We start from the raw sequence: 14,692 nt of genomic DNA on the forward strand, positions 1-14,692 counted from the left end.
CTCAAGGCCCTTTCAGCTCTACCCTGTGACTTACTCTGATAAACTTCTTATCAATATGATTCAGTGCTACCAGCTCGCAAAACTACTTACCACCTTCTGAATGACTCTTAAATCGCAGCAGAGCCGTCTCGTAATGATGGGAAACAGGATCGTGAGGTTGTGCTTGCTTGATAAACACCCTTGAGTTCCGTTGAACTGAAACACATGTGTTTCGAGTCGTTATGATAATTGTTTATCATACGTCTTGCATATACAGCAGGTTTGGTGAAAATATTACAATGTTGGCCTCATAAACGCAGCAGGCCACCTGATGCCATAGCTGAATTTTAAACTTGGGGCATAAAAAGGCTGCAGTAATTGACCTAAAATTTAAAGAAACTTAGGGTCTCTAATCAGGAGGAAGCGGCTGTTTGCAGTTGGGTTACTCTTACACCTTTTCAGCTACATCCAGGCTTGGAGCACTGTGGTTGGAGTGCCCGGAACTCTTAGTTGGCAGTTAGACCACACGCGGAGTATGTGCTGAGTGCTCTCTGACAGGAGCACTGTGAGTTTGGAGCACTGGGGACCAGGCGGCACACTGCGTACCAGAACACCATGCTGTCTGACCTTCTGAGTGAGAGAAATTTTTCTTTTCCCCTTAAAAATCTTTTTTTTAAAGCAAAGCAATGAAGTTTGGAAGTGAGTTTATGCTGAGTTGAGAGAGCTGTTTCTCGGGGACACGTGTAACTTTATTTAGATAGCCCCAGAACACTTGGAAGCGGCTGGTGACTAACCTGTGTATCATTTTATCCCCGCGGAGGAGGAGGTCTGTGTCTGTGTATGGTCCTCTCTCTCAAGAAAGAAGTTATTTACCTTTTTTTGGTAACATTACTGACTTAGCTCCACAAATTTTAGTTCTTCTGAAGGTGGCAATATTCAGTTGTGTAGTGGGAAAGGATATTGTAGCAAACTATATTGCCTTTATGCCCATAGGTAGAGTTGATTCCTCCACTATCGCGTTCAGCTTTTCTTTTTCTTCTTCTTTTTTAAAATATTTATTTGAGAGAGAGAGCATGTGTGCGTATGTGCGCATGAGTTGGGTCAGAGGGAGGGGGAGGGAAGCCGACTCCGCACTGAGCACAGAGCTGGACACAGAATGCAGGACTGGATCTCACAACCCTTGAGATCATGACCTGAGCCGAAATCAAGTGTTGGATGTTTAACTGACTGAGCCATGCAGGTTCCCCTTTCCTTCTGCTTTTGAAAGAACTGTCAGTGACGTGTTTCACCGTGGCCTTTGGAAAAATTAAAAGTTGTCTGAATGAATATCTAATTGGTTGAAACTTGTGTGCAGTTCCAGCTTTCTAAAATAAGTATACCTCATAAATGTCAATAAAATTTCTCAGCTGTTGTCATCCTTTAGAAATAACCAAAATATTTTTTGGCCCTTACTCCACATTTTCTTTAAGAAAAAAGAGGAGAGGGGGAAAGGAACAATGTGTTAACCTAAGTTATCAGAGCACTGGTAAAAGTTGTGCTGTGTGTGCTGTTATCACCCTGTGAAACTTAGGAGAAGAATGCCCTCTGGGGCGCCTGGGTGGCTCAGTCGGTTAAGTGTCTGCCTTCAGCTCAGGGTCCTGGGATTGAGTCCTGCATCCGGCTCCCTGCTCAGCAGGGAGTCTGCTTCTCCCTCTGCCCCTCCCCACTGCTGGTGCGCCCTCTCTCTCTCTCTCTCAAGCTCTCCCTCTCTCAAATAAATAAATAAAATCTTTAAAAAAAAAATCCTCTAAAATAGAAATCACTGAGAAATATCCCAAGATCTATTGTATATGGGGGGGAAAAAGCAATATCGATAACTAATGTTAAGATCTCAATTATGCTTTTATATTTTTAGGTGTCTTAAAGCAATTTTTAATTAAAAAAATGACTGAAATATTATTGATAATTTAGAAGCCACACACTGTTCTTTCCTATATTTGTATTCAAATATATACCTGTGTATTTGTGGGTATAATTTATAATTTTTCTTATTTACCAGTTTTATTGAGAAGATGAAAGTGCTTATTGGCGAAGCACTGTATATGTGTAAGGTGTACATCACGACTTGACTTACATATATGATGAAATGACTGGCAAGGCAAACTAGTTAACATCTGTCATCTCATAGATACAAAAAAGAAAAACAATTTTTCCTCCTGATGAGAATGTTCAGAATCTTCTCTCTTAACGACTTTGAAATACACCAAACAGCAGAGTTAACTGTTATTATGTTGTACATTATATCCGTAGTACTTAAAACTGAAAATTTGTACCTCTTAAAAATTTTTTTAAAAATTGAGTGCAGTTGACACACAATGTTACATTAGTTTCAGGTTCAATTACGCTTTTAAAGAGGGTACTGAATACACACACACACAGACACACACACACACACACACACACACACGGTGAAAAGTGCTGGTCCGTTTGCAGACATTTTCACAGTTAACAGTGATTCTGGGAAGGGTCTTGGGGCTGATGATGGGGATGGAGAAATTCCTTGTTACTTACAGATTTCTGTTCAATTGGGATGTCTTGTAATATGAGTTCATTCTGTGCTCTAGGCACCGTAGGACAGTGTCACACAGAGGAGTCAAGTAAGGAGAGAGGGCAGAGTTAGGAGTCCTGAAAACATGAGCATGCCCTGTCTGCCAATTGCATGCTTATGGTGCCCTTTTTGGTGTTAGATCTACCTCTTTTTTCCCCTTTGCATCCAAGTCAGAAACTGAATCTGCAAATAAGGAGAACGGTATGTGACTAGGAAATGACTGCTCTGAGCAACTAGACAGAGACCGCCTCATGCCTGTTTTTCTTTCCTTGCCTGGGCTGAACTTAGTGCCCACTGGAACAGAATCTGAACAAAGACTTTGTGTAACCCTAGAGAAAAAGTGTGGGGCCTTTGTGTTTTTAGTTTTGTTGTGTGCTGGGGAGTGCATATTCTTAGGAGTGTTTATGTGTGCTTTTGAAATCTTGGCCATATCTTTATCAGTTTTTTGCCGAGTTATCCACTTACAAAATACGTAGGTAAGGTAGAACACAATAATGTAGATGAGTCTTATAAACATAAGTTAAAGATGCCAGACATGATAGTACACAGCGTGCACTCATATGTACTTATTAATGCAGAATTTTGAAACAGGCAAAATTTGTCTATAGTGTTAGAAATCGAGGGAAGAGGTGACTACTGAAAAGAGGTCATGGTGGGGCTTCTGGAACATTGGTACATCCTAGTTCTGGATCTGCATATTCACCTTAAGAAAATTCATTGAGGTGTATGCTGAAGATTGGGTACTTTTCCATAATAAGGTTTAAAAATGAAGAAAAAAGTAGAGCTCCTCTCAAAATATAGAGATGGGTGGATAAATGGATGCATGGATGCATGGATGGATGGTTAGATAAAGTAGAAAATAGCTTCATTTGCTCTTTTTGGTTCACCAGCACCCCTGCCTCTCTGCCCCAAATCAGATCATAAACTCCCCAAGGTCAGGGACTGCTATTTTCTCAGGGACTTGCTCAAACAGGCACTGAGAATTTATTGACTGATTGATTATCCTATTAACTTCTGTGAATCTCCTGTGAGTGGTTTAGGACTGTTTGTCCTTCACTTCTTAAAATGTTTTAATATTTGTATTTTTTAGGAGGATGAAGTGAGGGAGGTACGTATTTGGAACGTCTTTTCCATTCTGATTTGGAAAGACAAGACAAAGACTGCCCACTCACTTCTCTTGCTGTTTGGGTATTCAGAAGCTGTTACTAACCTCACGGGTAGTAACATTTTGTCAAACTCTTTTGATGAAGCTTTTTTGTTTTCTACTTTTCATTGGTAGGTGGTAAATATGTTCTCTTTGGAAGCTTGGTCTTTTCTTCGTGTGTGTGTGTGTGTGTGTGTGTGTGTGTGTGCACGTGCGGGCGTGTGTGTGTGTGTCTGGGGCTTGGATTACATGTGTTAGGGGTTTGCTACTTGTTCGGTGGCTTCATTCAGAAGTTTTAGAGCTAGTAATCCTGAGTGGAAGAGATGGGTATTGCTTTGCTGAAAGGTTTATAGAGCTCGATTTCTCTTCCCATACTCTGCCCTTTGTCACCTTCCAGAGCATTAGACAAACTGAATGGATTCCAGTTGGAGAGCTTCACATTGAAAGTGGCCTACATCCCTGATGAAATTGCTGCCCAGCAGAACCCCTCGCAGCAGCCTCGAGGTCGCCGTGGGTTTGGGCAGAGGGGCTCATCGAGGCAGGGGTCTCCAGGATCGGTCTCCAAGCAGAAACCGTGTGACTTGCCTCTACGCCTGCTGGTCCCCACCCAGTTTGTTGGAGCCATTATAGGAAAAGAAGGTGCCACCATTCGGAACATTACCAAACAGACTCAGTCTAAGTGAGTATTAGTTGAGGCTGCCAGGGGTGTTAATGTTTTCCCCTTTGAATCTTAATAGCAGAGTAAGTTGTTCTGGTACTTGATGTCCTTCTGAGTGTGGCTATGATCCTTCTTGCACAGTACTTGGGAATCCGGAAGAACCTTGTGATTTGATATCTTAGTGTTCATTTTATATAAAACTGAGGCTAAAGCTTAATCTGAAAGAGAACTTCAGATTTGTACACATGAATGGAAAACAAATGATCCCTAATCCACTTCTGATGGGGGAGGCACTGATGAATAAAAGGGCTACTTCTTGGTTGTTTTCTGCTCCCCTATGCACACCCCCATCCCCAGGGATACCTGCCTTCGGTGTTTTTGTAAGTAATTTTCTGGGTCCAGTACAGAGATGGTGTTTCAGTCTTGCTTTACTTCAGTAAAAAATGTCATTCCGGGGGTGCCTGGGTGGCACAGGGTTGAGCGTCTGCCTTCGGCTTAGGGCGTGATCTTGGCATTGTGGGATCGAGCCCCAAATCAGGCTCCTCCGCTATGAGCCTGCTTCTTCCTCTCCCACTCCCCCTGCTTGTGTTCCCTCTCTCGCTGGCTGTCTCTCTCTGTCAAATAAATACATAAAATCTAAAAAAAAAAAAAAAAAAAAAAAAGTCATTCCGCTATGGTCTATACTTATCCTGTGATTAAGCCATGTAGTTTGATTGACTTTTTTTTAAGGATGTTTGATGGCTTTAATATGCTGATTTTAAGGGGTTGGAAGATTCTGCATTAAACGTTGGAGCTGGCTTTGCAGGAGTAGAAAGCAGGAGCTATAAACAGACAGTAGCCCCAGTGCTGAGACATTGTCTGGTATGTAGAAGGCTCTCATATGTGTCCAATGAATGAAATGAATGTAAATTATTATGTTCAATGCCCTTAAAACATGTCTAAGATACTCTCTCAATTTAAAAGCTTCAGTGAGTTATATATTAGCTGTTCTGCTTTATTAACCATCCTGTAAAGTCGTATGTGGAGATTTTGACCCAAAGAAGCTCAGCAGTGAACTGTCCACACCCCTGTTCTGTAGAGTGCACTGGGCGCATCTCTGGGACAGCAGCTGCCCTATTCCCCGAGGAACAGTGAGTGCACTGGGAGAAGTGGCCGTGCCATTGTGTACAAGAGGGTATGGAAGTGGCCGTGGGCCAGCTACAGAGATGATCATGGCTTATTTTGCTTTTTAAATTTAGTAAGGAAAATGATTTTATTTTCTGCGGTCCAAGCAATTAAGCAGTCTTCTCTGAAAGTACAGCTGTGGTGCTGTGTGTATCTTGCTTACGATGTTTGTTCCGATAGGCTTAAGGGGATGGCCATATTTATCGTAGGCACCATGCCTGTGTCGAACGAGCCGACTCATTTTCCATGCAGAACCAAAATGGACTGTGCTGAGTGGTGGTGCACACCGGCTCTAGCTGCAGAGTACTGTCTGATCCTGCCTTCCCCGGCCTCCCCCTGCTTTGAAGCAGGAGATGTTGGATACCCATCACCTTTGTGCTAAGTCGATGGTCTTGGACTTCATAATGTAGGGCGTGGAGAAGACAGTTGAACCATAGCTGAGATCAGTTTTAATCTTAAATTTGCCTGGTTTTACTATTAAAAATCAAGGGCTCCTTGCTTTTCTTGATCCAGTGTTACCTGCAGAAACTAATTATTAAATGGTTTCCCTTCCTTGTCGTGTGGCAGATTAGAGTTTCCCTTTTAAAGCTACTCATTTCCTTGTCAGAGGAAAGGGCTTCTGTGATTTAAATTGAACTGTTTGTTTTATTTAGGGCAGGAAGATGGAGGATGGAGAGGGAAGGGAAGCAATTTTTGTTATATCCGATGATTCATTTGCAGAGTTCTGCCAGTGGATTTAATTAACTCTTGCCGTTGAAACTAGTCATTATTAGATCCTCTGTTTCTGGAATGGTCTCAGAGGGCTACCCTGATCTGTAAAGCAATATTCCTTCTGTCAGAGGATCAGAGTTTTTGTAATCCTTAACACGGTGAGCGGGTGGAAATAAACTAGGAGGAAGATTAACATGTTACCCACTAGAAGATAAGCAATACTTACAGTGATGGGGGATTGAAACAGTGGTCGGAAAGACAGTTCCTGAGATTGGGACTGTTACCTATGGCACTTTTTAATTATTTCTAAATGTCCCTGATTTGTTTCATTTTTACGTTGCCTTTTTCTTTTTTTCTAAGGGTTTGGAAAATTTTTAAATTGAAGTATAATTACCATACAGTGTTACATTAATGTATTTCAGGTGTACAACGTAGCGATTCAACAATTGCATACAGACTCAGTGCTTACCATGTTAAGTGTATTCTTAATCCCCTTTATCTCACCCGTCCCCCTACCTACTCATTGCCCTTATTTTTAGTTCTAGGTTTTAATTCTGAGATAAATCTTCTGTTTTCAAACATTTAAGAAAATGAAATCCAAACCTTAACATTATTGGTGTGATGAAGTGGTCATTCTTTTTATTTTTTAAGCCAAGTACATTTTATTTCATTTTTATTTGTTTTTTTTTAGAGAGGAGGGCAAGGGGCTGAGGGAGATGGAGAAAGAGAATCTCAAGCAAACTCCCCACTGAGCGTGGAGCCTGACATGGGGGCTTGATCTCAGGACCCTGAGATCATGACCTGAGCCGAAATCAGAGTCAGATGCTTAACCGCCTGAGCCAGCCAGGTGCCCCTGAAGTGGTCATTCTTTTTTTTTTTTTTTTATTAAAAGATTTTATTTATTTATTTGACAGAGATAGAGACAGCCAGCGAGAGAGGGAACACAAGCAGGGGGAGTGGGAGAGGAAGAAGCAGGCTCATAGCGGAGGAGCCTGATGTGGGGCTCGATCCCATAACGCCGGGATCACGCCCTGAGCCGAAGGCAGACGCTTAACCGCTGTGCCACCCAGGCGCCCCTGAAGTGGTCATTCTTAAGGCCAGGAGTTCTGTAGGTTTTCTGGTGTTCAGGTGGCTAGAGGGACTCACCAGTACTTGATTTTCCCCAGACACACTTTTCCAGATAGTTGATTTTCTTTCTTATACTTTTCAGACAACAGAAGAGTTATTTTGATTTAATTCAAAATATACAAGCACGCACATTTTTCTTAAAAAACAGGGGTTACCTTTTATCTGATCCCTGGAGGTAGCCGTTGTTGAGGTGGGAATGTAACTTTACAGGACTTGTTCCTCGTACCTACTAACATGTGTAGCTTTAAAAGAGAAATCCTGTCATGTGTTGTTTTCACCTAAGATGAAGGACCTCCTCCTGTGTGGTACCTGTAACTTGACAACACGTTTGTACACCGCTGGGTGACATGTTACTTAAGCAGCTCTTCTTGATGGGCATGTGAAAGATCATTCCAATTTTCTTTCTAAGTAGTGCTCCAGTGAACATTCTTAGGCCAGTGGTTTTCAAGCAGTGGTGATCTCCCCCAGCAGACATTTGGTCACGTCCGGAGACAGGTATGCTTGTCGCAGCTGGATGGGGGGTGTGCTCCTGGCATCCAGTGAGTAGAGGGCAGGGATACTGCTGAGCGCCCTTCTGTGCCCGGGACAGCTCCCCCAACAAAGATTTAATCGGGCCCCAAATGTCAGTGATGCTGGGGGTGAGGCCACATATGAGACTGTATCTGTAGGAGATGTTACAAAAAAGTAGATTCTTGGTTCAAGAGATAAGCGTTTTTGCTTTGACAGGTCCTGCCAGTTTGCTCTACGCCCCCACCAAAGTGCGTGTGCCCACTTACATCCTCTTGCCAGCACTTCATTTTATCTAAACTGTTTGGAGGTCTGGAGCCCAGTGACATCTTATTTTGATTGACATGGATGTGATTACCAGGGAGGCTGAACAACATTTTGTGTTTATCAGCCATTGGTTTTGTTTCTTTTTTTTCTTTTTTTAAAGATTTTATTTATTTGACAGAGCAGGGGAGCACAAGCAGGGGTAGAGGCAGAGAGAGAGGGAGAAGCAGGCTCCTCGCTGAGCAGGGAGCACGATGCAGGGACTCGATCCCAGCACCCTGGGATCATAACCTGAGCTGAAGGCAGATGCTTAACCAACTAGGCCACCCAGGCGCCCCGCTGTTTGGTTTTCCTTGAAGTAGAATTGCCATCTTCTGGGGTTCCATTGCTATCACTCTTTTTTTTGCGGACTTTCCTCTATCAAGGAGGCAAAATGTGGAAAGAGCCTTGCAAGAGGAAACAGACAAGCGACGTCTCATACGATGGAGAGTGGATATTCTGTGTGGCATAATGAGTTTGGCCTGGCTTGTGGGATTCCAACTCTGGGCCTCTTGGCTTGCATTCTAGCTCCTGTTTGCTTTAGAGCAGAAGAAAGCCTTTTGTCTGAACCAAAGCTCTCTGACATGAGATGTTTGTTCTGTGACACCAAAATGAAAAATAGGCACATACAGCTTGAGAGAATGAAAAGATGTGCCTACTTGAGAAAAGGGGGTGGGGGTGGGTATTCCTGGAATTCAAATTTGTCTTTAAGGCATCAAAGTTGACAGCTTATCAAGAGTTTATACTCTTGAGGGAAGTGAGTCATCCACTCTTTGCCCGGAGGTCCTATGACTTTGAAGTTGGTACTCACCCCCTGTTATTGTGAATACGTGCTTACAGCTCTCGTTTTCTTCTTCTCTTGTGCTCCCCGTAAGAATCGATGTCCACCGTAAGGAGAATGCAGGTGCTGCTGAGAAGTCAATTACTATCCTCTCCACCCCTGAAGGTACTTCTGCGGCTTGTAAGTCTATTCTGGAGATTATGCATAAGGAAGCTCAAGATATAAAATTGTGAGTAAAGAGGATTAACCTGTGAAGAGGTTGATGTTCATGCAGTTTTATCTTGGAATTCTAGGACATAGTTCTTAGGCATGGCCAGCCAGCACCGGGAAATGCCGTCCTGAAGGGCTACAGTGGTTGGCACTATTGATTTGGTTGGAAAGCATGAGTCTTTTAAATATTTTATTTTCAGTCATGTTTGGATATGGGGTGACTGGGAGGAATGGGGAAAGTCGAACTGTAGGTGGGACAGGAAGCCCACCTAAGGACCAAGAAGAATCCTTGAGATTGACACGTGCTTCAAATCCTGACTCCTTTACCCTGAACCCGTTGGAGCTCTGTTCTTGATGTCTGCGCAGCCCTACTCTGCAGCAGCAGCGAGGATAGAGGCGGAGAAATCGCCAATCCTGTGCTAAGGCGAACTGGAGATTGACTTGGGGTTCCAGGTTGAAACTCTAAATGCCTGTCCTGCAGGAACTTAGAGTGAACGGAGTTTGGGTCTGTGCCGCTTGAGCGTACAGCACAGGGTTACCCTAAAAGGAGAGTCCAGACTAAGGTACTGGAGTTAGCCTGGGGCCCTAACCAACAGCACTTAATTTGTAGGGACCTTTACCATGTGTTAAATGTATTTTAGTTATAAGGGGTTATATGTTTGCTGTATTATAAGTTTATAATTCTTTTTCAAAATAGAGACAAATTTTAAAAAGCTCACCATCCAGATAATACCAGTGATATTTTTAAACAGTGATAGGTATCAATTGGAAACTCAAAAAGGTACTCAATGAAAAGTAAAAGCCCCCTTCCTGTTCTTACCCTCTTCTCCTAAAGAGTAATCACTGTTGTTTCTTCTGTTTCTTTCTATAATTGTGTATGTATCTCTAGGTATGCATTTTAAAATTTATATCAAAATCATACTGTTTTGCATTTATACATTGTATAATTGTATTGGGGATTTAGGGATATGGGTTTGAGTAAGAGGTGTTTTCAGTGAGCTAAGAGAATCTGTCCTTGGGAGATAGTCCCTGAGATGCATAAAAGAAGATGGTTTTAAAAATTAACTTCAAATCCTTGTTAGTGTTTTGTGTGTCTGTGCCCCTTTATTCATGCGTTGCTAGAATGTAGGTCAGCCGACTTTAAACTCTACCTGGCATTGTGCTTCCTGTCTGGTAGGTAGGAAGTAAATGTTTAATGAATGGATATTATCTTTTTACCTAGGAGAAGATTTACTTACCCTGATTTTATGACCTTTTTCTTTTTTATTTACAGCACAGAAGAGATTCCCTTGAAGATTTTAGCCCATAATAACTTTGTAGGCCGTCTTATTGGTAAGGAGGGAAGAAACCTTAAAAAAATTGAGCAAGACACTGACACTAAAATTACAATATCTCCGTAAGTGCTGCCTTGTTTTCTTTGAGTTAGAAAATTCACAAGCACTGCTGTGAAGTTCTAGGTTCTATATTAAGCAGAGCTTCCCCCGTCTTCGAAGTGTCTGAGCTAGCCTGTACCACCACACTTTCATTTGGTTTCTCAGACTTAATCTACTGTCGGTGTCTAACCCGTATTGAAAGCATTATCCGTTCCTACTAAGGCTGCAGAAAGCACTAAATACTTTATATTCGCATTTTCTAGCTGAAGTCTTGGTCAGGTTTTCTGATATATACTCCCGAAGTTGAAGTATATAACCCAGTTTATTATCCGTTGTAACGAATTATTCCAACATCTGGCAGCTTGAGACAATAGGAAAGATGTATTGCTCAGCTAATTTCTGCGGGTCAGGAATTGAGGAGCAGCTGAACTGGGGGGTTCTGGCTTGGGGTCTCTTGATGTTGCGGACAAGTCCACACTGGCTGTTGGTGTGAGGCCTCTGCACAGGGCTGCTTGGGTGTCTTTAAGAATTGGTAGTTGTCTTGCCCTAGAGTGGATTACCCAAGAAAGAGCAAGGTGGAGGTGGCACTGTGTTCTATAACACAGCCTCTGAAATCACACTGTATCACTTTTCTAATATAATTTACACAAGTCAGCTCTACTCAGTGAGGGGAGGGACTACGGTTACTGGACAGTAGGTCGTCTTGGAAACTGGCTGCCACACCTTGGGTCCATGAATGCTCTGAGATTATATGGAACGAACTCTCTTTCCGAGGGTAACTAGTCTTAGTTTACATCAGAGTACCCAAAGAAGAGGCGGTGAGAAGAGATTGATAAACTGAGGAAGAATGGTAAAGAGAGGGAGGCAGCATGTTGACGTAGCAAGGAGTTTTCAAAGAAGGCAGTGGTCGGAAGTCAGAAAGTCCTGCCTGTTGTAAAGAAAAAAACCCATATAATAAACAATCCTACCCTGTCTTGAATTTTACACCCAGAAAGGGGAGGGTTTTAAGAGAAAAAAATCTTAAAAGCTATTCTAAAGCAGCTATTAAAAAAAAAAAAACTGTAGTATAAAATGCTTAGGGGAGAGGTGGGTTGAGACCAGAGAAGAAAAATAAACTTTTTAAGTCTACGAAATAGCCTTCATTGTGTAGATGTTTGCCTTTTTAGCAAATTAGAGACAAAGTTAAGGAATGCTAACCCATTCATCTGGCTCAGGTTCAGCTTAAGACATTCTGCTGTGTAGTGAAAATGAGAATTTTAACTACGGTTATGAAGGAGAGCTACACCAATTTTCTGTATCCTTTCAGTCTATATGTACTTAGTCTTGTTTTCCACGGCGAAGAGTCTCCCATTGCTTCTCTCAAGGCTGTTGACGGGCTCGGGCTCAGGCAGTCTCAGATGTCATCTGAGTGGATTTTGAAGCTTCAGCGGGACTAGGTCAGCAGGGAGATGCTGAGTATTGTGAATGCCTCTAACTTCTTAGTGGTCATCAAGGGATCATTTTTTTATTTAGTCAAGGCAGACTGATTTATGTTATTTTCTCCAGCTTACTTTGATCTGAACTCAAAAATTATTGGCAGAAAGTAAGTTTGGACACAAGAATTCTGGTTTGCTTTTTGGGAATATTTCCATGCTTATTTCTTGCTTGTGACCCATGAGAATGCCAGTTACGTTTAGAATTGGTCAGTGCGGACTGGGACCATCTTTATGAAAGGTGAGGTACATCTGGTTCTCGGTTTCCACTCCAACTGTACATGCCTCAGATCATTTTCTTTCTGTGTCCCCGTTAAATTGTGAGAAAGGTTCACCTTAAGTGGACAAGAAGTACACTGTGTTTCACACATGGACTTCACTGAACTGTATACACCTTTTTATTAAGAAGGTAGGAATGGGGGAAGTATTTTCTTCAGCTTTCCAGTTCTTGGATTCATGTCTTTTGGGGCTTACTCCTTGTCCATCATGTCTGACCACCCACTTTTATGTATTGCCAGCCACCAGAGTTGGGTTTTAGTTGCCATCTGTGGCCAAACTGTTATGAACTGTCTTCCTCCTCTAATTTCCGTTCGTTCTCTTTCTCCTCTCTCATTCTGCAGATTGCAGGAATTGACGCTGTATAACCCCGAGCGCACCATTACGGTTAAAGGCAACGTTGAAACCTGTGCCAAAGCTGAGGAAGAGATAATGAAGAAAATCAGGGAGTCTTATGAAAACGATATTGCTTCTATGAATGTTAGTTTTAATATGGAGGACATGCCTTTATTTTGACGAACCGTTAAAAGATGTTTTCAGTTGCATTAATATTGTTGTCTTTAGTGGAGCCGGCATTAGATGTAATCTCTAGTTGATTTTTGGCACCATAGTGAGTGTGCCCGGGGGTAGTTGGGAAGAAGGCTTTGATATTAGGCTTGGCTCTCTGATTTTAGCAAATTAGTTAGTCTTTGAGCCTTAGCTTCCTTATCTGTTCTGTAAGACTAATACCTACCTAAAAAGGTTAATAACTTCGACACAATATTAATTTGAATGAGTATAGTAGGAGTGTGGGCTTGAGAGGTAGGTATGTGAACTGGGTTTGAATCCCACCTCAGTCACTTATTAGCTACAGCTCTGTTCTCTTGCGTGGTCTCCAAGCATTGGTTTCCTCATCTGTAAGGTGGGGCTACTGTGCCTACAGTGATGCCATGATTAGGACTGGGATTACAGGAGATAACGTGCGTATAGAAGCAACTGTTACGAATTCAAAGCTAAGACTTACCTGGTTAGTCATAAGCCATGGAGACAAAAGGATTAAAAATGACAAAATAATTTCTCTAGCACAATGAAAGCAATTAAAGTGAATGGCTGACATTCCTTAATAGATGGAGGGTACAGACAATGTAAGATTTCAAAAGTCCATTTTGAATTTTCAAGTAAATGATTGAAAAACACACTCCTCCATTGGGCTCTACACCTAAAAGAAGGGAAATAGAGAAATGATATTACCTTTTGTGAGAAGAGCCTAGAAGAATGCTGATTGTCTTAGCCCACATGACTGGCTTCCTGACCCACCTTTCCATCATCCCTGCTCGTCTGATGTCTCAGAGTCCCTTGCGAGCAAATCCGACTCCATATACCTTTTGCAGATTCTCCGGGGCGCTCACACCTCAAGTCTGGCGTCTCCACCTCAAAGATAGGTTTAGTTGCCATAGTTACATGGGATGAGACCTGATTTCCAAGGATCTTGACTTTTAGGCCTTTAGACCCATGGCTGCCAAATTTTATCCAAGGAGTAAAAATCTTTTTAATGGCTTGTTCTGTATCTGGTTTGCTTTTCAATGTACAAATCTTGTTTGCTTACTTCTTCAACTAATGCGTGTTTCGGTCTGTATTTACTGTGCCCGTAGCATACAGAGTACATATTTGGTTAAGCACTCCGAGCTGGTCATTAAGGAAAGGAAGGGTGTGTTTCCTGCTTTGAGAAAGCTCGTGTAGCTTCGCATCAAGGAGGGGGCAAATGAGCACACGGCTTTTAAAATATCAAGAAATATAAACATATATACTCAAGTATAATTACAGGGAACATCTGCTTTGTTCTAAAATTTGAGTCATAAAATGATTTTTTTTCTTTACTAGACAAGAGGTCACAGTCTGAATATTGTCACTTACAAATACACTTGATTTTTTAATTGTAAAATGAGAGACTTTTTTACTCTTGCAGCTTCAAGCACATTTAATTCCTGGGTTAAATCTGAATGCCTTGGGTCTGTTCCCACCCACGTCAGGGATGCCACCTCCCACCTCAGGGCCGCCTTCCGCGATGACTCCTCCTTACCCGCAGTTTGAGGTAAGATCATGGACCTTGGCTTTCTGTGTGGTTGAGTGGGATGCAGTCAGAGGGACACAGTCAGATTTTGTTGCCCTCAAGCACTGTGACATTAAATGCTAATCGGGACAAATTCTCATGTAAAACCTGCCCCCATACGATGTATCAGTTGAGAGCCAGGATATGCTTTCCAGTTCATGTCAGTAGAATCTTTTTACCTGCCCCTTCGTGGAGTAGGTGGAACAGCAGTTTTGGAGTGGTAGGATTGTCAGCATTGGTTTTTAAATATCAAAAAAGGTTGAGACTTTGGGGTGGGGGGGACGTCAGTTATTTCTAAAGGTTGAAGGAA

At 42.2% G+C, this 14,692-nt stretch overlaps 1 protein-coding gene across 1 annotated transcript in view; it reads left to right on the forward strand.

The window, feature by feature from the left end:
- The window catches only part of IGF2BP3 (insulin like growth factor 2 mRNA binding protein 3), a 148,209-nt gene that overhangs the window by 109,387 nt on the left and 24,130 nt on the right, over positions 1-14,692 (forward strand). The window contains exons 6-10 of the mRNA XM_008686388.2: positions 4,108-4,389; positions 9,057-9,191; positions 10,446-10,568; positions 12,638-12,773; positions 14,239-14,364. Of these exons, the coding sequence (XP_008684610.1) occupies positions 4,108-4,389; positions 9,057-9,191; positions 10,446-10,568; positions 12,638-12,773; positions 14,239-14,364 (802 nt within the window). The remainder of the gene's footprint in view (positions 1-4,107; positions 4,390-9,056; positions 9,192-10,445; positions 10,569-12,637; positions 12,774-14,238; positions 14,365-14,692) is intronic.

This window comes from Ursus maritimus, unplaced genomic scaffold (assembly GCF_017311325.1).
Source record: "Ursus maritimus isolate PB19 unplaced genomic scaffold, ASM1731132v1 scaffold_3, whole genome shotgun sequence".
Taxonomy (NCBI): domain Eukaryota; kingdom Metazoa; phylum Chordata; class Mammalia; order Carnivora; family Ursidae; genus Ursus; species Ursus maritimus.